Consider the following 21,629-nt stretch of genomic DNA (forward strand, 5'->3'; position numbering starts at 1 on the left):
AACTACATCTCACCAACTATATTTAAAAACAGTTACTTACATGCTAGGTAGGGGTATTCTCAACCAAAACTAAAGTATGGAAAATACATTAGATATTTGTCAAAGAGACCGAGAATAACTTCCCAGAAGCTAGAAGCCACCATGAGCATGTCATCCACATCAAAGAAGTTACAGCTCTTAGGCACAATGAATACGCAAGGAGTATGTGAGATTCATGTGTCAAAAATCAAAGTCACTGAAATGTATCCCATAAGCTCACATCACTTAGATAATACTTAATTCTGTCATGAGTGCAGAGGACTGGACTAGATGACCTCTCAAGGTCCCCTCCAGTCTTATGATTCTATGATCACTTAATGCCCCCACAGAAAAACAAAAATTCCTATATGTATTATTTTCCGTAGAAGATACTGATACACAAATATGAAATTGTTTTGCATGTTTTGACAGGGAAAACCACATCAGGCATACTGCTCCAACACCCTGTAATTATTTGGTGTTTGCAAAGTAATTTTACAAAAAGAACATAAATCCATTAGAAAACAAAATGACAAGAGGTGGTGTCATGTTATCATGATGCCCAAAGGAAATTTTACACAGAACAAAACTCACCTTGGTATATTCATCTTTGGCCTTAGTAAGCATCCGTAAGATATCCACTTCCTTGCTATCACCAGAGCTCTGGATCATTGGAGAGGCTCCTGCTCCAGCCCCGTGCCGTGCTTTGAATTGCTCCTGCTGAGTTAGACTGGAAGTGAGGGGTAAAGTGGGAATCCATAAGACAGAAATAAATGAAAATATCAAGTTCAACCACTATTATTTTTAATCATTAAACAAAACTCTAGAAGTCTATATATTTTTGCAGTCTATATAAAAGGATGGCTTGACTGGGGACAAGATGAAGTTTCCTCCAAATTCTGTGCACACAGGGCCATAAAGACTTGAATTTCTAAAACTCAATCATAGGTTCCATAGCCAGAAGGTACAGGGAATTTATTGTGTTATTCAGTTCTGACTGGTGGTGGGAGGTGGGGAACAGACACAATTCAGTCATTAACTTGTAGTAAGTGACCAATTTCCTGCCCCAGCTGTTTTATAATTGCAGCAGAATGCTGAGAGTTCTAGCACACAGCCACTTGGCTGAGCTACAGGGTATTTTTTAATCTATATGAAATGCTGTTATTATAAACCACTACACATGGTTTCCAATAGCATGAATCCTGTGAAAACTAGTCTTTATTGTAGTAAATTATCAGTTTGAGAGTACCTAATCACCACCAACTGCAACTTGAGCTAGTTAACTAACATTAGCTGTTAAAAGCCCAGGTTTCCTAGGGATCATTGCTTATTTCTGTAAATTGTTTCTCTATCAATTATTTCTTGGGTCACAATTTAGCCACTTCAGCACTGTAGGACATGCAATGGTGATTTTTTTTTTTTTTTTTTGCTGACTTATAGACCGCTGTATTTCTCACTGTATGTATGTCTATTAGTGCTGCAGTGTAGACATACCCTAAAGCCTCAAAAACTTTGATTACAACATTTTATCAAAAATTAAGCACCTCCAACCCTTCCCCATCAAAAAACAAACAAACAAATGTTGCCAAAAAGCAGGCATATAGCAGGGTAAAGGAGCCAGCCATTAGATATAGAGCAGTAGGCAGAGAAGGGATGGGCTCTGCCAGCAATGGACTCTTAAAGAAAGCAGTGAAAAAGCTAGATCAGTGGACATCAGTAATACTATCAGAAATGAAATGTTGCACAGAATATATATGGTTTTCTGTGAGGTGTTCGATCTCTGATTTGATTGTATAATTAGAGCTTATAAAACACACCGAAAATTGTTTTATTAAGCACATATATTGAAGTCAGAGTCTTATGTTTCAGAAAAATGACAAAACTTAATCTTGCACATTTTGTTAAAAAAAAAAAAGGAGAAATAGAAGGAGTTGTTCAAGGTTAACATGGAAAGGACATATAAAAATAAAGAAAAAACCTGCAGGCATCCTTTATGAATGTCCCCTCCCCCCACTTACCCCTTTTCTTTTTCTTGCACACTTGCAACGGTAATTCCTTTTCAAACTATAGGTCCCCAAAAAGAGGGGGGGAAATTATCGATTCTAACCCCAATGTAGTACTTTTTCATTGAGACACTCTCCGAAATAGATCCGTTAGGTTTTAGAGAATAAATCAGATGACCCATTACATTCTGATATAATTTGAGAGATACCGAATTATGTAAAGGTATTGTATTCTGTTTACACATTTATTTTTAAATACATAGTATTTAGTGATGTGTGACACAATCTTATTTTCAACAAGTTCAGTATAAATGGGGTTAATGTTCAGAGGTGTAATACCATCCAAGCAATATAATGTGCATGTATATACAGATGTACATACACATAAAGAGCACAAAAATCTTGTTTACCCATCATCACTTACTTTTTCATGAGCTCTGCAATTCTTTGGCATTCTTCCTTATCATAAAACCAAATTCCATAAATGGACACTGTAAATGCACATCAAACACAAACTATGAGCATCTATCTTCTCATACATAGTATTCCACCTGACAGCAACTCTCTTTGGAGTGGGTAGTTAAAGGTGACTTGCAAAGGATTATTTTTTAAAATGTTTCTTTAAAATCTCTCACTCTTTCTCTGTATATATATCTATATCTATCTTCTATCCTACACATCTATTTCCACAGCTTTATTGTGGAATGAAAACTTGGCATAGGAGGTTTAAGCTGGAAAGGACTTTGTTAACATTTGAAAAGAAAATTAGTTTACAGCTGTTTGTAAGGCACAGAAGTGCAATGAGCCCTCCACTCCATTTCCCCTCAAATTTTCAGCCATTTGTTATTTGCAAGTCATTTGTAAAACTAAAAAAGGACTGAAGTTAAATTTGCCAAAAGATTATCTTTAAATATGATTTAATCACAATGCCCTGGCAGGGTGGGGGGAGGAGGACACAAACTAAATAGGCAATGAACAGCACATTTTAAAACTATATATGGTGTGTATCATTAATTTTCAGAGTAGTGTCATGATGATTTTATTACTTGTCTAAATAAGACATTTTATACCATAGGCTGTGATGGTTCCAAAACTCATGTATAAATATGCAACAGAGCTGTTGGTGTGAATTGTGCAAATAATGAACATCCTATACAGAAAAGAAAATTAAACTTTAAAACTTACATTTAAAAACACTGAGTTTATAACACAAACCAATAAAGGTCAGGAATGTTAAACTTCAAACCTTTAAAACTAAACATGGGATCTGTTTTTAGGATTTCTAATTACTAACAGAGTATGCATAAACTCAAAAAAACTAAACATCCTTTTTTATACAAAATATTTGAAAAATTCATTGTTCTGTTAGGTCCTGTTTACACTACAAACAGTAACAATAACTGAATCCTTTAATACAATACAGTGGAGGACAGACGTGATTAAAATACGACTGAACACTGTTTAAAAAAGTTTTACCAAACCGTTGTAAAGGCTCTGCAAAGTCCCATCTACCCAGTCATTTCCAACTTGTATTTTAATTGTGTCAAGGTGCTACTGTACTGTACATGGGTCTCTAAGATAGGAGTGGTCATAGTGTAAAACCATAGTTGCCTGCTGTATCTTTAGTTCAAAAATCTTTATTCCTCGTCTTATCACTGGTATAATCATAAACTGCTAAATCAGGTGTTTGTGTGACTGAGTTTTGGATTTTGTTTTGTTTTTTAAGAAATTTATATTTGACACCTGGGAGATTTACATCACTAAAATCAATTACAAGTCAACGGAACACAATCTCCCTGTTTGTTAACATGGGCTAACAGGAACACCCTACCACTTCTGGCCATGGACAATTTAAAATCTGGAACCAATAGCAAGAGCGACCAAGCAGATTTCAATTCCTGTGACAGAACATGAACAGAGAGCAGCTCTCTCTCTAATTACCTGGGTAACAGACCATTTTAGATTTCATATGTTACAATGAACAGTTTGACATGCACCCAGAAGCAGACGACAACAAGTGCTGATCACAGAGCATAGAATGTTGACTGCTAAAGTGATCTGGCCTATTCAAGTGACATTCCATCACATCAGTTGAAGGTTTGAGTCCTTTTCTCAGGTATCCTGAAGGCATATGTCCTCACTGCACAGTTAGCCTAGGATCTTACTCAGATGTTGACCTTAACTCCCTTCCAGTCCACCTATAGAAACCTCCCACCAGAATTAAGTTAAGCTTTCAACTCAGGCTACCTGGCCCAACTGGAAGTATAGAGCCAGGGCTCCACTTTCACTCAGGCTGGCAATCTGCCCTCTTTGCAGCGAGGATGCAAAATCACTTGAGGGCTATCGTCCTCCAATGCCTTCCCAAAAGGACAGATACGTTTGTCCGCAACTCAGAGAGAAACAATCACTGCAGCACAAAGAACCATGAGATAGATGTGCCCCCAGAAGTCGTAGTGTTACACACAAGGGAGTGCCTGGCTTTTCACACCCGGGGTAGGCTAACCAGTGCTCAGTCTTGGGTGGGTCTACGCTACCCGCCTGAATCGGCGGGTAGAAATCGACCTCTCGGGGATCGATTTATCGCGTCCCGTTGGGACGCGACAATCGATCCCCGAATCAATGCTCTTACTCCACCAGCGGAGGTGGGAGTAAGTGCCGTCGACGGGAAGCTGCAGAGGTCGATTTTGCCGCCGTCCTCACAGCGGGGTAAGTCGGCTGCGATATGTCGAATTCAGCTACGCTATTCACGAAAAAACACACCCCGAGCGCAACAAGTTTCAGTTCTGTAAAGTGACAGTGTAGATAGTGCACAAGCATTGGGAGCTGCGCTCCCAGCACTGGTAGCTACGCCCCTCGTGGAGGTGGTTTTTTTAACTGTCTCCCGGCGCTGTGCTGCAACCACACAAGGCACGTTAAAGCAGTGTTTGGCAAAAAACAAACAAAAAATTAGATCTGAGTATCATCTGCCAAGTGGTAATCTCACACGCCAAAATGTGTCTCTGCTTCCCCCACACTATACTTACACATTTAACAAAGGAGGAAAAGGATACTCCTCATCCTTTGAGATCTGTTCCAGAGGAAAAAAGAAATCTACTGAAAGGCCTCTTTTATCCATTCCTGTAAGGCTTTGCAGGGTGTTAGCAAAACAAACACATCATGGACAATGATATCAAAAGATGTTGATAGAGCTAACAAAACCACATGGACTCTGTAAGAACCAAGAACTAATTAGGGGGAGCTGGTCAGATTCATACTGCTTACTGAAAGAAATGTGACTCAGTATCAACCTTATAAATTTTATTAAGAGTCTTAAAGAAATACAAAATCAAGAAAACATATCACCAAAACTAAACTATTGTTAATAATAAACTAAACTAGAAATAAAGCATTACAACTATCAAATCAAAATCAGTATCAAATCATCGAGTTTGATGATTTAATTCCAGTCTAACTAGTTAAATCATAGGATTAATATTAAAAATAGTCAATCTTTATACATTCTAAACAGGATTCTAAGAAAGTGGCTGTTTGGTTCCAAGTCCTAACTAAGGAATTTTACCAAGGTGAATCAAATCAATGATTTAAAGCCTGTCAATGGCTTACTACGGAAACTAAATTATTTAATATGTTTAAACCACATCAAAGCCAATTATAAAGCTTCCTGCTTAGAATTCTAGTCTTATTTTGTGGCTAACCCCCCCCACATCCAGAGATACTATAGTAGAGGCTTGAGTTGATCTTGGAGATTCTGAAATGCCAGTTTTCCCTCAGGTGGCTTACTGACCCAAAAAGGTAATCTTTTCAGCCTTATCCTTAGTTCCAACAGTTTGAAAATTTCATTTACTCAGCCATGCAGCACCGCCCCCCCCAAGGTTTCTGACAAATCAGGTGCAAAGCACACCTTGGAGCCACACAACTTGGGCCAATCAAGGTCAGATTAGGTCATCTTTTAGTAAGCATCAACTTGATTAAGCTCTACTTAAATCAGAAATTTTAAAATATATGCTAGTTAACATACTAGACACTGTAAATCTGCAATTCCTTCTCAAAATGTCAAAAATACAGACATATTAGACCACTTTTGAGGAAGCTGGCATGTACTTATCCAGGTGAAAAAAAGTCTTGAAGTGACTCTGTCACGAGTTTCTGGAACGTTCAGCATAAAAATAACTGATTAGAAAAGAATCCTGGCAACAGTCACTCAACATTCATCCATCAGCAAAACTAAAAATAAGTTTGAACAAACTTATGATCAGTTATCCATTTCATCATCTCCAGTTCCCTCAAAAACCAAGGACTTTACAGTGTAGTTGGAGCCATGCTGGTCGCTGAAGAAGAACTATGTGTTGCTTGCAAGTTTCTCTCTCTCTCACCAACAGAAGTTGGTCCAATCAAAGATATTACCTCACCCGCCTTGTCTCTCTAAGGAATTTACAGTAATTTCTGTTTTGGAACTGGGCTATAAGTAAGGCTCTTTGTTTTTATCAAATTGACTCCCCCCCCCCCCAAATTCCTGGGTTTTGACACAAACAAGAATTTGGATTTTATCAATTTTAACCTGAATTTTGCAAATGCTGGAATGCCCTGGACCTGGCTCTGTCCTTGCAGTGCCCCTGCCAAAAGGCGCAGTGCACCTGCACAGAAGTCAACTGCCACTCGGCAGCTGCTGCTGTGCCAAGGGGTAGCAAGACAGGCAGGGAGCCACATTCTGGCAGCCAAGGGGGGGCTCTCTGCGCATCTCGCCTCATCTCCCCGACTCCCTGTGCAGTAGGGGAATGAGACAAGTAGGGACACAGGCAATAGCTCTGGTCTGCTTTCTCTGCCAGACAGAGCCTCCTCCTGACTCCGGCCCTTCACAGTGGCTCCAACTGCTTCCCTTGCACAGTAGGCAAGTGAGACACGTAGAGAACTGGGCCCTGGTAGCCGAGACTGCCCGACTTCTGCAGCAACAAGCCTGCAGGGAATGGAAGGCCGTTGCCTTCCCATGAACACTGGGCTGCCTTCACACCCTCACCCCCACCGGACCCTTCATGTTTGTTTTTTATCAATCATCCTTTAAAAAAAATTTTTTTTTTTTTTAATACTGATTAAATTCCTGGGAAATTTTAAATTAAATAAAACCCCAAAACGCATGAGAAAAAACTCTTTTTCTGGAATCTTCATCTTGATAAAGAAAAGTAACTTTAAAGCCTATCAATATTAAACCCCCATGAAACATAACATATATAAGGTCTGTATTCCCATATAAGCTGTTCCTCTCTCAACTATTTTGTTGCCAGTCACTGTCAATCATAAATAAAATGCCATCTCTTTGCTAATCCCACTTTTAAAGATGACCTGTAAAGGGGGAGGGGGAGGAGAAGGGGGAGAGTTTGTGCCCTTTTGTTTTCTCTATGATGTATAGCTGAGGCAAAGATGACTTGAAAAGTGTTTTTGTTTTGTTTTGTTTCCTTTTGCTTTTTACGATAGAAATTCAGGTCAGATCTGCTATTTTCCTAGAAAACTCTGTGGACAACTCGAGAATTAACAGGTTTGTGACATCACAACTATCAAGGAAGTAAAATCTGATTAACTGAGCAGGAAAGTGATTTTTATTAAGACTAAAACTCTCTGCTTTTGCTAACTGTAACTAAAACGCCTAACAAGCAGCTAGGAAAAAAGCTCTCTGTTAAAGACTGAAGAATCCTCTCCTTCAATTAAAAGGCTGATAAAACTCCAAATCCACTTTCAACATAAACAGGGATAGGAAGACATAATATTTTCATTATTTCAAAGGTGAAAAAAACAAGCAGGAAAAATATTTTATTGAAGGAAAATAAAATCATTTTCAGAGTTATCTTTACACAACACAAAAGACATGGGGGAAAATTCTGCCTCCCTGCCCTCCTCCCTCTCCCCCACCCCACTCCCCCCCAAAAAAGCTTCACAGGTCACCTTTAAAACCAAACTAGCAGGGAATTGCTCAAATAACTTTCTCAACCATCTTTCCCGAAACACAGATGGTTAAGAGAGTGGGCAGTAAATTGGCAATGTTGTTAAAGTCAAGAGACCGTTTTTTGTGTAAGGACCTCACCATCATCTGTTTAATTGTGGCTGGAATCCGGTCTTAAAAATGAAGCATTTAACAATTCTTGTTAATAAAATGGACCCCAAGCCTTCCCTCTGGTCTTTTACCAGCCAGGAAGGGAAGGAACCCAGATCACAGATTGTCAGATGTAGCTGCAACAATACATCTTAAACCTCACTCCGCAAAACAGGACACTACTCAAATAGAGAAGGTAGTTTGTTTATAAGATCTTGCTCGTGGCTCTGCCCTAACTGTGTTGGTCACACCAGACTAGATTCTTTTCAGCAAAACAAATAAAAAAAAATGTTCCTTACAAGAAAATCTCAACTCTATATCAGTAATAAGCAAATTGGGTGCACCAGACTGCCCCAAAATTCATGTTAGCTCTATCAGCAACTTCTGAGCTCGTTGATACATCTGCAAACATTTGTGGAAGTAGATGGAAAAACCCTTCAGTGGGTTCTTTATTTCTTCTGCAAAAGACCCCAAAGGCAAATTGTGTTCACTAGGTTCCCATGGACAATTCAGCTGACGCTGATGTTACAGGAAGTGTAGCGAATGATATAGTTGCCTGATCCAGTTATGATATGGAAAGACAGAAATTCTCTGTCCTGTGATCTGATTTAGCCAGGAGCGCCGCCAGCTTTTCCGCTGCCCTAGGCGGCGGAAGGTCCTGTTCCGAAATGCCACCCCCCCACAGAAGCGGCGGAAGTTCCCGCCGCTGAAATACTGCCATGGTCGCCGCCCCCCAAATTGCAGTGCCCTAGGCGACCGCCTAGGTTGCCTAATGGGTTGCGCCGGTCCTGGATTTAGCATGAATTTTCCTCCACTGGCATTCTACCCTCCTCTCCCGCCACTTCCTGAGTCCCAGATCATCTGTAAACCAATATGACTTGTGACACCAACATAAAGGTAGGAGATTTGTTGCGGTTAGTCTGTCAATATCTCCTGATAAGTAGTCATTATTACTTTATTTTACAGTGATGCGTAGAGGCCCCAAGTAAGACTGGAGCCCCACTGTGCAGGCACTGAACAAATACATAGTAAAAGTTGGTTTCTACTCAAGATTGACAAAAGGTAGATGAAAGGAGGTATGATCCCCATTTTATAGATGGGGAACTGAGACAGAGAGATTAAGTGACTTGCTCAAGGTAACATTAGGAAGTTTGTGACAGATCTGGAAATTAAACCCAGATCTTCTGAGTCTCAACTACAAGACTGTCCTTCTCATAATATTCCATCAGTAGAGGGCTTCAAAGGTAATCTGCATTATTCCTCATAAAGATCTGGAATGCAGTTGTCTCCATAAACTTCTCAGGGCACACTATCAAAACCAAAGATGGGAGGCAAGGCCCTCATTTACAACAAATGATCTGACCGTAACGTAGAACTCTATAACCACAAAAATCTGGCAGTAAAATAGTCAATAGGCATAACAGACTCTGGGAGGCAAAAAGGTGGCTTAGAGTCACTTTTTCCTCCTCATCCTGAGCTACAGGCACAGCACATAATCTGGCCCCTGGTCTCTATTCCCAGCTGTGCCATAATTCACCTATTACTACCTCAGTTACAAAATCTGTAAAATGGGGAGTGATATTTGCATTCTAAGGGTACGTCTATACTTACCTCCGGGTTCGGCGGTAAGCAATCGATCTTCTGGGATCGATTTATCGCGTCTTGTCTAGACGCGATAAATCGATCCCGGAAGTGCTCGCCGTCGACACCGGTACTCCTGCTCTGCGAGAGGAGTACGCGCCATCGACGGGGGAGCCTGCCTGCCGCGTATGGACCTGTGGTAAGTACCTTGTATTTCGAATTAAGGTACTTCAACTTCAGCTACGTTATTCATGTAGCTGAAGTTGCGTATCTTAGTTCGAACTGGGGGGTTAGTGTGGACCAGCCCTAAGGTAGGAGTAGGAGACCTTGCTCAATTAAAAGGGCTAGAAAGTGCACATGATTATTAACACCAGCCAGTGGAAGAGATGAAACTAGAACACCTGGTCTTTTTCTGGCTCTCAGCCCACCTTATTTCAGTGATAAAAGTAGACAAACAGAAAGAGGATCTCACTGCAATAGTAGACAAGGAGGAGGGAAAGCATAAAAAAAGCATTGCTCTCCCAAACTGGGCAGATGAGAGGGAGCTGTCATGTTGCTTTTAGCAGAGAAGGACCGAGAGCTGCACTTCCCCTTCCCCTAATGCCTTCATTATTTCCACTCTACCTTCCCCTAAGCTAAAGAAGTGGCAGCTGCTCCTACAATGGCTCCCCAAAAGCCTCTACCAAGATCTATTGTAGTACTTTTCAGAGGTTTATAACTCAGCCAAAATCTAGGTATATATTTCTGGGGACCTCAAAAAGCACCTCTTCGATCCTGCTACCCTCCTGCTAAGTGTCAAGTTCCTGCTCCAAACTCCAGAGGTGCTAGAGATCTTCAAAGAAACGAAAATAATTTAACATTTGTAAAACTACCTATTTCCCCCTAACCTCATTCTCAGAAATAGATGAACAATTTTTGCTGAAATTAAACAAAACAAACAAGTGAACAAAACCAGCCTGAGGCAGCGAGCAAACATGGAAGCTTTCAGCCCAAATGGTTAAAAGTTTGGAAAAATTATAAGCATTTGAAAAGAAGGGCTTATAATGGAAAGTGTTAAGCAACCTTAACTATAGATGTTACTTCCAGCTCTGCCTATAATGATCCATTTTAGCTTATTTCTGCACTGAATTTCTCTAGATCTTAGTTAATGGAAGCGTATTTGCAGTTCTGGGCTTAAAGGAACACCATCAAGCACAAAAATCCAACTTTTCTCAAATTTGTACCTATTGTTATGAGTAATGTGTAAAGATTACCTTAACTTTTTCCCCTGTATTTTTTCCATTTGTTTACTCTGTGCATTTGACAACACTTTGCGCATGGTCAATTTCACAGTTTCTTCAGTTTCCTATGTTTGGATGGATCTTTCATTTAGTAACTGCAGTAAGGAAAACATTTTAAAAAATGGGAAGCTATCATTGTAAAGCCATAAAAATTGGCTGGGGACTCAGAAGCTGGTGTAGCATCTGAAACTACTTTAAACTCTTTTTGCAATTGTGCAATTTCAGGTTGCCAGTGTCCCTTTAGCTCAATTTTCACTTTAGCTTTGCAGTTCATCTTCACATCACACCCTTTGACTGTGCTTTTATCAATTTGTCTTGGCCTTTTAAAATTTTGTAATACATGAAAAAAGAAATTTTCTACTGAATCCTCTGCAGCCCTCTCTTCTGCCATACTTCACTATTATTTATCTTCAATAATGCAGAAATCTGCCCACAGATAGAGTTTCCAGTGGAAAATGAGAAATATGATTTTGGAAGGCAAAAAGCAGTCTTGCCTCCCACAGGAAAAAAAAAAAAGGAGTAAACAGGATTTGGTTTATTCTAGTCATAGATAAGTTCACACTGTGTTTACAAGACAAGCTTAGACACCTTGTGGCAGCTTCATCCCCTTTTCATGTGCATATGGCGAATATATTTTCAAATGCTGGAAAACCTACAGGATATTAAAATTCCCCCTTTCTATAATTCCTGAATTTTAGTAAGTGTGATTATACTTTGAATTATGTTGTTTTTCCCTTTTGTTAATTGATTAAGGGTTTTTTTGGTTTTAGGGTATTTATATATTCTATTTTATCAATTTTGGTTTAATTGTCTTTTAAATTAAGGTTTAGATTACTGTAAAACAGGCAGATTGATTGACTTTTCAAACAAGACAATTGTTTAGTGGAGTAGTCTGTATGGCTACTCACTATGCTTTTAGCTTTGAAATCAAGTTTTTCACCAATGTGATTTAAAAAAGAAATATGTAGCATATTCTCTATTTCAAACCTTCAGTTTAACAGGTTAGTTCAGCAGAACATACAGGCTCATCAATTTCCTGTTGGTGTAATAGCCAGACACTTTTTAAATGCTGAGGGAGGGCAGGAAGGCAACCCAGTTGAAAATGGGATTCTTGACTCCCAAAGATAGAATATAGTTGTGTGTTAAATAAGAACTTGGATCTGCAAATCAGGAGGTTCACATTTTACAAAATCTGCAAAGGAATGGAAAAACATTCTCCCAGAAAACAAACGTGCCTTTTCAATTATATTGGGAAAACAAACCTGTTTTTTCAGTGCAAACAATTTCTTGGGAAAGAAACACTTCAACATCCTTTGTCTTCCTTTCTCTCATCCACCCCCACCTCCTGGTGCTATACTTCCATCAACTCTGCACAAACTGGAAATTCCCTCAAAGATAGTTTCAGGGTAAGTAATTTGATTTCTCAAGAATCTGCATGTGTGGCTGTCTCTTGATCAAGAACTATTACTTCCTACATTTGTTTTTCTACTTTGCCTCCTATAATCTTGCACCTGGACCTTTCAGCTCTCTCAAGCAAGGAAGCAAAAGTGGCTGAATCACTGACAATTTAATGTCTGCTGAATCTATTTTAAGGAAATCATATGTTGATTACAAACTTGAACCCCAACTTCTGAAAGGCATGAATTCAAAATACAAAAATGCCTCAACTCTTGACCTATGGGAACTTAAATCCCAGCACTGCATCTTTCAGTGACAAGAAGCTCTTCTAGGGCATTATGGAAGATTTTTATTTTCTGTGTGGTGAGATGTACAAAATGTTCATGTGATAGAAACCAAAAAAGAAAAAGAGATGAGCCAACCAAAGAGAGAGAAAAAAAGAACCCAATTAAAACATTCCTGGAAGGTTTATAACACCTCGACCTAGTCATATGGAGCTACAAGCCCTGATGGCTTTATTTGTTCTAAATTTTCATTTTCCCTCCAAGTTTCCCGCCCCCCCACATTGAAAGATGTGTTGAGATATAAGTTATTGTGTGGAGTATATGCTGACAGCACATCCTGTTAAGCAAAGAATGTGAACACTGACTTTCTGCAAAGTTTGACACAAAGGCAAATGAATTGCCAAAGCATGTCCAGCTAGTCCAATATCTTGTCTCAGACACTGAACACTACCAGATGTTTCAGAAAAAGATTCAAGAAACTCTACAACAGACAATTATGGATGAGCTTAACCATAGAGAGCCTGAAGCACGAGGCTTATATCCTTTACAAATTTCTACCCTGGCTAATGGAACTCTGGTTGTTATTCATATAAAAAATAACCCCAATATCACTGAATCACAAGCTCAGAAAGGCATAGGAGTGCAAAAATATGTAAAATAATGACAAGAATGGGTGTAGAGAGGATTTATTATAATTTTAAGCAATATATCAGCAAATAACAGTTATAGATTTTAGAACAGGAATGCATATTTCTAGGATGGCAATATCCTGGCTAGAACGAAGTTAACCAGATGTAATATTTTAAATTTACTTTCATTTGCTGATTAACACAAACTCTGAATTGCAGAGAAATTATAATAATTAAACCATGCTGGTCATTAATAGTATTTATAATCCTAGACAGGGATGATTGAGCCCCAACACTAAGTTACTAGTTTTCAGGTTTTTAAAAACACATTTGCAAACTTTGTAGAATGACACTGGAACAGTTGAACTGAGTTTTATTATAGAAAACATTCCTTGTCCTTTAAAGGGTATGCCATCCTATACTTGGGTTTCATGTTTTTAATGGAAAATATGGTTTAATGCTGATTTTCAGTGTTTGCTCTGACAAAGGCAGATCTATTGAGTGTCAAGCATCTTGTATTACATCAATTACACACATGAATGATTCAGTATATGCATCACATGCTACACTCTCTTCCCTATTTATCTTTCTTGTTTTGAGAAAGGTTTACAAATATAAGTTTATATGTTTAAAAAAAAAAACAAAAAAAACAAAAAAAAAACCAAACTCACATTCCAGGAGAAGTTTTCTGGCTATGTCAGGCCTGAGGTCCACTCACCCCTAGACAAAACCTATCTTTCTTCAAACACAAGAGGATATCAGACAAGTTAGTGGTGATTTACAAAAACCAGAGATCACCATGACTCAGTGAGGTGATGAGCTGACAGGCGGACGGAGCCCATTATCTTCACTTCTCAATCTAAGTTTTCCTGCAAAACCACTGGGGGAGGAGAGGGCTTTAACCAAGCATCAGGCACGCAGGACAAGAAAAGGATTAGGAGTAAAGAGCTAGGGAAGAAAAGATAATGCAAGAGACGTTGCTTAAAAAGTTTCAAATAGCTGGAAAATAGTTTCTGTGGTTTTGGTCACATGAGCTTTTGCAAGACAGGGGTTTAACATCTAGGCAAGTTTTGTAGCTATTAGGTTTAAATGATACTCAAGTAGGAAACCACTGACAATCAGGAATCTACTTTTACAGAATATTTAGATTCAGCTGTGCAAAGCTACCTTTGAAAGTATAAAATGTTTCAAGCCTTTGTTCGGCAAGCTACTTCAGCATATCGCCCACTACCCAGTCTTCTGCCAGGTGAACCTGAGATGAAGTACAAGGGCAAGTTGGTGCACGAAACTCAGCTTAACTGCTTCTACATCCAACCTGGAGGTAAGACCCCTTTATACAGTGATGTACATAATGATATTCTGAAATCTATTGTGATGTATTCCATTCCTATTGAAACAGAACAGTCAATTTCATATCTGAAAGAGCTTTGATGAACAAAGCATTCTAATAACCGCTGGTAATATATTTTGAAATTGTGTGTGTATGAATGCACTGCCACAGGATACAGAGTGCTCTGGAAATTTTCAGATCTCTAGAGCTACGTAGACAAGTACACCTCTACCCCGATATAACCCGACCTGATATAACAAATTCGGATATAACACGGTAAAGCAGCGCTCCGGGGGGGGGGGGGGAGAGGGCTGCGCACTCTGGCGGATCAAAGCAAGTTCGATATAATGCAGTAAGATTTTTTGGCTCCCGAGGACAGCGTTATATCGGGGTTGAGGTGTACTTCACTGGGTAACGTGCTGACTTTTAAGCATCTAATTAATTCCAGTCCCCCATTTCCATCTAGAAAAGGACGAGATAGGATTTTAGCAAAAATATTTGATTCCAGAGTTTAAAATGTAGTCACAGGCAAAGTGTGGGCCTGGGCTTGGGTCGGAGTAGGGAGAACAGGGTTACATTTTAGAGTATATAAACACTATTTGAAGACAAAATATTAAGTGTTTTTTTTTTAAAAAAGGGGCTGGAAAGACTGATTTCTAAAGGGGAATTAATTGTCTGAGATTCTTATTTTCTGATCTCCAATTTCCAAAAGTACTATGTACATATTCACTGTCCTGGAAACAACATGGATGCTTTCCATTTTATCCTATACAAGGAGCTGGGGGGGGGGGGGGGGGGGGGAAGTGACATATGAAAAGTAACCCTCTTTTAAAAAAAAATCCATTCCATCTTTAACTACTGTGCTTTTCTGCATCATATGCCTATCTTATCTGGAAAAGATGTCCGGAATTCCCAGTGTTGGCAGTACACTCAGCAGTACATGTTAGAGCAGCTAGCATATTGCCTATGTACTGACATCCATAAATGGAAACTATGGCTGTGTTTAGCAGAAATACACTGAATTATTCCTCTTTCCACCGCATTAAGAATCTCACCCACATCTCCAGAGTGCTCTAAATATGCCTTAACCCTCCTTCATACACTTTCAGCATCAGTCTTCCTGGCCAAACAGGGATATAATCCCACAGAATACAAAATCACCATCAGCCACTGAAAGTCTACATAGCATTGTTATCTTTAGCTTCAGTCTGTTTCTTCTCACATGCCATACAATTTCACTGACTTTCAAATCAAGTCCATTATTCCACATAGTTGAAAATTCACATTAGCAGAGAGGCATTTCTTTTTCTTGTGGATTAACAGCTTTATCAGGCAATAGGGATACTTGAAAATGACAGCTTTACCCACTATAGGTAAGGTTGCAAAACTGTTACCATAACACATCCATTTTCACATACACAGGTCTTCATAAAATGTTCACCTTTTCAGTTGAAGATTTCCATGCTCAGATCAGACTGTGCAGAAAGTTTTTTTTTTTTTTTAAAGTTTGAACAAAATCCCTGTAATTGTGTTGAATCATGGGGAAAAATATTGTTTTCCCACTGTACTATTTTAACCTGTTTTTAAACAGGGCTACAAGAATTGGCATATATATATAGCCCTCATTGAGCATACACTTTGATTTAAGGGAACCATTAATAACAAAAATAAAGTTCTAAGCAATTGGAAAAATCACTTCGGAAAACACTGAGTAAAGCATGTGTGTGCTGTTGCTCTTTTGTCTATTTTTTAAAGATCCATCTCCTTTGTGATTTAGATCCTATAATTCTGAAATTATATTTCCTATCCACATTAATTAAAAGCGAAATTCCAAATATTTTAAAAGAGTGCTTAACAGAACAGGTGTGTTCAATGCCCTCTATATGAGGAAAGGGGAAAATATGACCAACTGTGAATGTTTTCCCACTCCGCTTTTTCATTATTTACTCATTGCATTATAGTTACTGATGTATATACACCACATGCTTATTTTGCTGGCAGTGAATGATCCTGTGCTCTTCGAACTTGACATTTCTCAGTGGGATTCTACTCTCATTGAAGTCAATTAGAGTTTTGCTATAGACTTCAAAGGGAGAGGGATTGTGTCTTACATTCATATTCTATATAATGCAACCTGACTGAGACAGTAGGTAGCTAGCTATTCCTATTTCCTAATAAAGGCCCTGATCCTACATATATGTTTTGAGCCTGCACAGTAATGCATCTGTTGACAATTAATTGCCAGACAGAGTCCTACAGTTCCAGCTAGCCATAAAACTCCTGGTATAACAACTACAAACACCTACAGGTAAGCATTCAGGATTTTTGCGATCTTTAAACAAATAAATAGGGGTGAGTTTCACAGAACTCTATAAAAATATAACTTAATACCCCCCATTTCTATCCTTACTTATTCTCCTATTTGATCTTACTCAAGTGATTTATTTGCTACATCCATTAAGGGGAGTAGAATACAATAGGGGGAAGGAAAATGGGGGAATAGAGCATTAATAGCAATTGCTTTTATAAGCCAATTTAGGGAATCAAATTCTGACCTCCAGAGAGAGAGAGAGACACACACAGACAGACAGACAATCAATTAGTTCAGATGAATGCTAGACAGGAGAGGTAACATCTTGAAGATAGGAACAAGAAGTTCTAGTTCGCACAATGACTACAGAAAGAAGTTGAGCCCCTCTTCCCCAAGCACTCCTCACAGACTAGCATGTTCTGAGGAGTTGTTCTCTCCTAAGCAGACTTTAGATTGTCTTCACACCTATATCAAAGGATTCTAAATAGCCAGGAAAGATAGGAGACCAAAGAAGGCTTTTTTTAAAAAAAAATTTATAAGAAAGAGGAAGAGCAAGAAAAAAAAAATCTTAAATCAACACTAAGGTTGCAGACAAAGTGACATAAAAGAGAAAATGTAAATTTCTAAGTTGCGTATCCTATTTTATGGTATCAATTAATGACAATCAGTAATACAATTAAACTGTATGCATAACCAGTAAAACAGGTATAGAAAATAATACATATGCAACATGACATAGCTAACAGGTTAAAATACCAATAGCAGCATTAGCTATTCCTTACCTGGTTTTAACAGTGCAATCTTATTATTACTTAAGTATTTTCTACCCATTTAATTTATTTTCCCTTTTTAACATAAAATAAAAAGAAGTGAAGCGAAGGACGGGGTCAATACCTACCTTTGCTGCTGTTCTTGTTTAGTGGGAGGCAAGATTATCATTGGCACACAAGCTGTTATTGCTTTATGTTAACAATGGAAAAAAGAAGCATTTTTTTTTTAAAAAAAAGAGTATATTGTAGAATGAAGAAAAAATTGCAGACCCTCTAGATAGGTGGAATTTGAAATTGTTTTTGTAGCAAAGATATCTCTCTAGGACCCAGGTTAGGTTCAACCACAAACATTTGTATTCTGGAACAAACTATTGTGGAGTGACTTTACAAACGCATTATCTATCTTGAGTTAACTGGGAATCAATGGATATAAAAAAAACCTATTGGTATGAGCAAGCCCTCTGTGTCCAGTGACCTGAATTTACATAGTTTCACCATTCTCACTTTAAAACAACATTACTTCATACAAACAAAATATTTATGAATAGTTTAAAAGGACTTTGGGCCATAAAGGTGTCTTCTTTAATGGAACTAGATATTCTGACCCGATGTGCCATCTACTTTTAAAATCCAAACGATCCCCACAACAACTTGTCTTTCTTTTAAGACATAGGGATACAAAGAACATGTTGCTTCTGTGCCTAAAAACCGCATTTTTAAAAAATTAGAAGTTTTCTGATTGAATAAGGACCCATTTTTCATTTAAACAAACTACAAATTTAAAATGTATGATTTTGTGTGTAATGTAGTTACATCAAAAATCCACACCCGTCCCAACTAGTTAAATGTACAATTCAGAAAGAGTAACATAACTCTCCCAGGATGGACAACTGTGCCGATACTCCTCTCCACTTTAACATTGATACTTCTACTAAAGGAATTCAGCCTCAACAGGTCAAGGGCAGAAGGTCTAAAAATGTCCATTTTCTTTCTCACAATGAAAACAATTGAGTAAATTATTGTTAACCAGAATTCCTTTAAATTAGAAAGGTGCACTGAAATGAACTCCATTCTAACAGACTCTAAAATGAGTTCTCCCAACAGAGATGGGTTCTAGCTTAAGGTCATCAAGGCACAAGCATAGTAAATCTAATTTAACAAGAAGTATAATCCTGTCCAAAGAGATTGCAATCACTTGCCCACTGAGTATGGTATTTGACAAAGCTCCCTTCCTGAGACAAAGAATGAAGACTGAAAAAAGTAAAGATATTTTAGGTTACTTCTTTGGACAGCTGCCAAAACATCAACTGAGTGTAAATCTGCAAAATTTGAGGATAGGCAGAACAACAAGTTCCTCAGTTCTGAGTTGAACTAGCTGTAGTTACAAATGAAATTTAGTTGCAAGAGATATTTACGTACTGTTTAAAAGATGATCTTTCAGGGTCTGTAAAGCCATTTATAATTATTTCTATTATAGTCACACCTAGGAATCCTAATCAGTGCCCAAATTCCCTGTAAGCTGCGCGGCTGTGTGGCAGCCTATTTAGCGCTGCGCAGAGGCACAGGTAACCCACCCGGGGACCTGCCACAGCCAGGAGAGGGGCGCCCCTCCCCCGACCTAGCCCCACTCTGTCACGGCTGGATGAGGGGCAGTCCGAACCCAGGCTCGGCCCGCACCTGCCGTGGCCAGGGCGCCCCTCCCCTGACCCCAATTCTGCCGCAGCCTGGGGTACCAAGATCTGCCATGGCCGGGGCACTCCTACCCAGCCCTGGCCCTGCCACGGCGCCCCTCCTCCAGCCTGAATCTGCCTATCCTGTGGCCCCAGCCCCGGAGCTGCTGTGGCGGGGAGAGGCGCAGCCCCCCCCCCCCACCGCCAGCCCAGGTGCTGCTGTGGGGAGAGAGAGCTGGGGGGAGTCCTCTCTCCCTGTTGTAGCCCCAGAGCACCTTCCTGCACCAAAAACCCCTCATCCCCGGCCCCACCCCAGAGCCCGCAACCCCAGCCGGAGCCCTCATACTCCTGCACCCCACCCCCGAGCCCCTCATCCCTGGCCCCACCCCCGAGCCCCTCATCCCTGGCCCCACCCCTGAGCCCCCTCCCACACTCCAAACCTCTCACACATAACGTCCATATTGGTGCACATAAAATTCATTCCGCACGTGGGTGGGAAAAATTAGAGGGAAACACTGGTCAGTGCCCCACCGTATTAAGCGTAATTCATGCTAGCAGAGTTTGGGTCTTTCTCCCTTTCAATTGGCTGCACCATATTTATGAGTCTGCCACTGTCCCGGATCTAAGGAGATCTGCAGTATATGCTCATGCTTTCAGATCTATAAGTCCCAGATTCAGTCCCTGCAGATGACACAACCAAAACCATAGTTACACATTCACTGAAGAAACAAAGAAAACTGTCCACATCCCAGGAAGCTGACAGCCTAGGTTACAGGATGGTAACAAGAGATACAAGACAGAGAAACAGAATTTAGGATACTGGGAGGATGAGGTAACAACAGAACAAAGCTTAGCATGAAAACAGTAGTCTCAGCTTAACACTTATCTAAATGAAGCCAGTGATTAAGTCCCAATGCTGAAATGACCATTAATTCAGGAAAGCTAAGGAGTTTTGAAATTTAAGGATGATGAAAGATGAGAAAGACATCACAAGAGCAGCTAAGATTGCTACTAAATTGTTAGTTCCGGAACAATGATCAAACAAACCTTTTGAAATCCACCCATCAAAACAAAACAAAAAAACAAAAGCAAACAAAAAAGCTACTCCCCTTGTTGTAACTGTTGTTCTTCGAGATGTGTTGTTCATGTCCATTCCAATCAGGTGTGTGCGCGCGCATGTGCACGGTAGCCAGAAGATTTTTCCCATAACCGCATCTGTCAGGTTGGTCCGGGCACCCCTTGGAGCCGCACCTTCATGGCGCTCAATATAGAGCCCTGCCAACCCACCACCCCGTCAGTTTCTTCTTGCTGGCTACTCTGACAGAGGGGAAGGAGGGTGATTATTGGAGTGGACATGAATAACACATCTTTAAGAACAACAGTTTGAGTAATCATTTTTTTCTTCTTCGAGTGCTTGTTCATGTCGATTCCAATCAGGTGACTCACAAGCCCAAGTTTAGGTGGTGGGATCGGAGTCTTCCACTGATTGGAGCACTGCTCGTCCGAAGGCCACATCATCTCTGGCCTGCTGGGTAATCGCTTAGTGCGTAGCGAAAGTATGGATGGAGGACCACATCACTGCCCTGCAGATTTCCTGAGTGGGAACCTGAGCCAGGAACGCTGTTGATGAAGCCTGCACCCTGGTGGAGTGTGCAGTGACTGGAGGTGCAGGAACACCTGCCAGTTGTAGCACTCACGAATACAGGACGCTATCCATGATGATATGCGTTGGGATGACACAGGCTGACCTTTCATTCTGTCTGCCACTGACACGAATAACTGGACCAATTTTCTGAACGGTTTTGTTCTCTCGATATAAAAGGCTAACACCCTGTGGACCTCCAGAGAGTGGAGCATCTGATCCCTACCGCTGGAATGTGGCTTAGGGTAGAATATCAGGAGAAAGATGTCATGGTTGATGTGAAACTGCGACACAACCTTCAGGAGGAAAGCAGGGTGAGGCCTGAGCAGAACCTGTCCTAATAGAACACGGTGTAGGGAGGCTCTGATGGGAGGGCCCTGAGCTCAGACACCCTCCTGGCCGAGATTATTGCTACCAGGAACGCCACCTTGTAAGAGAGGTAGAGCAGGGAGCATGTCGCTAATGGTTCCACAGGGAGTGGGGGTGTCCCATGAGCCTAGAAAGGACCAGGTTGAGGTCTCAGGCAGGGATAGGCTGACGGATGTTAGGGTACAGTCTGTCGAGCCCTTTTAAAAACCAGCTGACCATAGGGTTAGCAAGCACAGAGCGGCCCTCTGCACCAGGGTGGAAG

At 40.1% G+C, this 21,629-nt stretch overlaps 2 protein-coding genes across 22 annotated transcripts in view; one reads left to right on the top strand and one right to left on the bottom strand.

The window, feature by feature from the left end:
- DCP1B (decapping mRNA 1B) overlaps positions 1-21,629 on the bottom strand; it is a 55,709-nt gene that overhangs the window by 18,486 nt on the left and 15,594 nt on the right. For all 6 annotated transcript variants that reach the window (XM_034781137.1, XM_034781129.1, XM_034781120.1 and 3 more), the window contains 2 exons: positions 2,446-2,512; positions 613-748 (listed from right to left, as the gene is read on the bottom strand). In XM_034781137.1, coding sequence (XP_034637028.1) covers positions 613-748; positions 2,446-2,512 — 203 coding nt within the window. The remainder of the gene's footprint in view (positions 1-612; positions 749-2,445; positions 2,513-21,629) is intronic.
- CACNA1C (calcium voltage-gated channel subunit alpha1 C) overlaps positions 14,071-21,629 on the top strand; it is a 724,164-nt gene continuing 716,605 nt past the window's right edge. For 8 of the 16 annotated variants that reach the window (XM_034780968.1, XM_034781026.1, XM_034780998.1 and 5 more), the window contains exon 1: positions 14,073-14,596. In XM_034780968.1, coding sequence (XP_034636859.1) covers positions 14,458-14,596 — 139 coding nt within the window. In that variant the 5' untranslated portion in view covers positions 14,073-14,457. Of the gene's footprint in view, positions 14,597-21,629 lie in introns of all 16 variants that reach the window. The other 8 variants (XM_034780951.1, XM_034780978.1, XM_034781008.1 and 5 more) reach the window with 3 other exon arrangements.

The sequence above is a fragment of the Trachemys scripta genome, chromosome 1 (genome assembly GCF_013100865.1).
Source record: "Trachemys scripta elegans isolate TJP31775 chromosome 1, CAS_Tse_1.0, whole genome shotgun sequence".
Taxonomy (NCBI): domain Eukaryota; kingdom Metazoa; phylum Chordata; order Testudines; family Emydidae; genus Trachemys; species Trachemys scripta.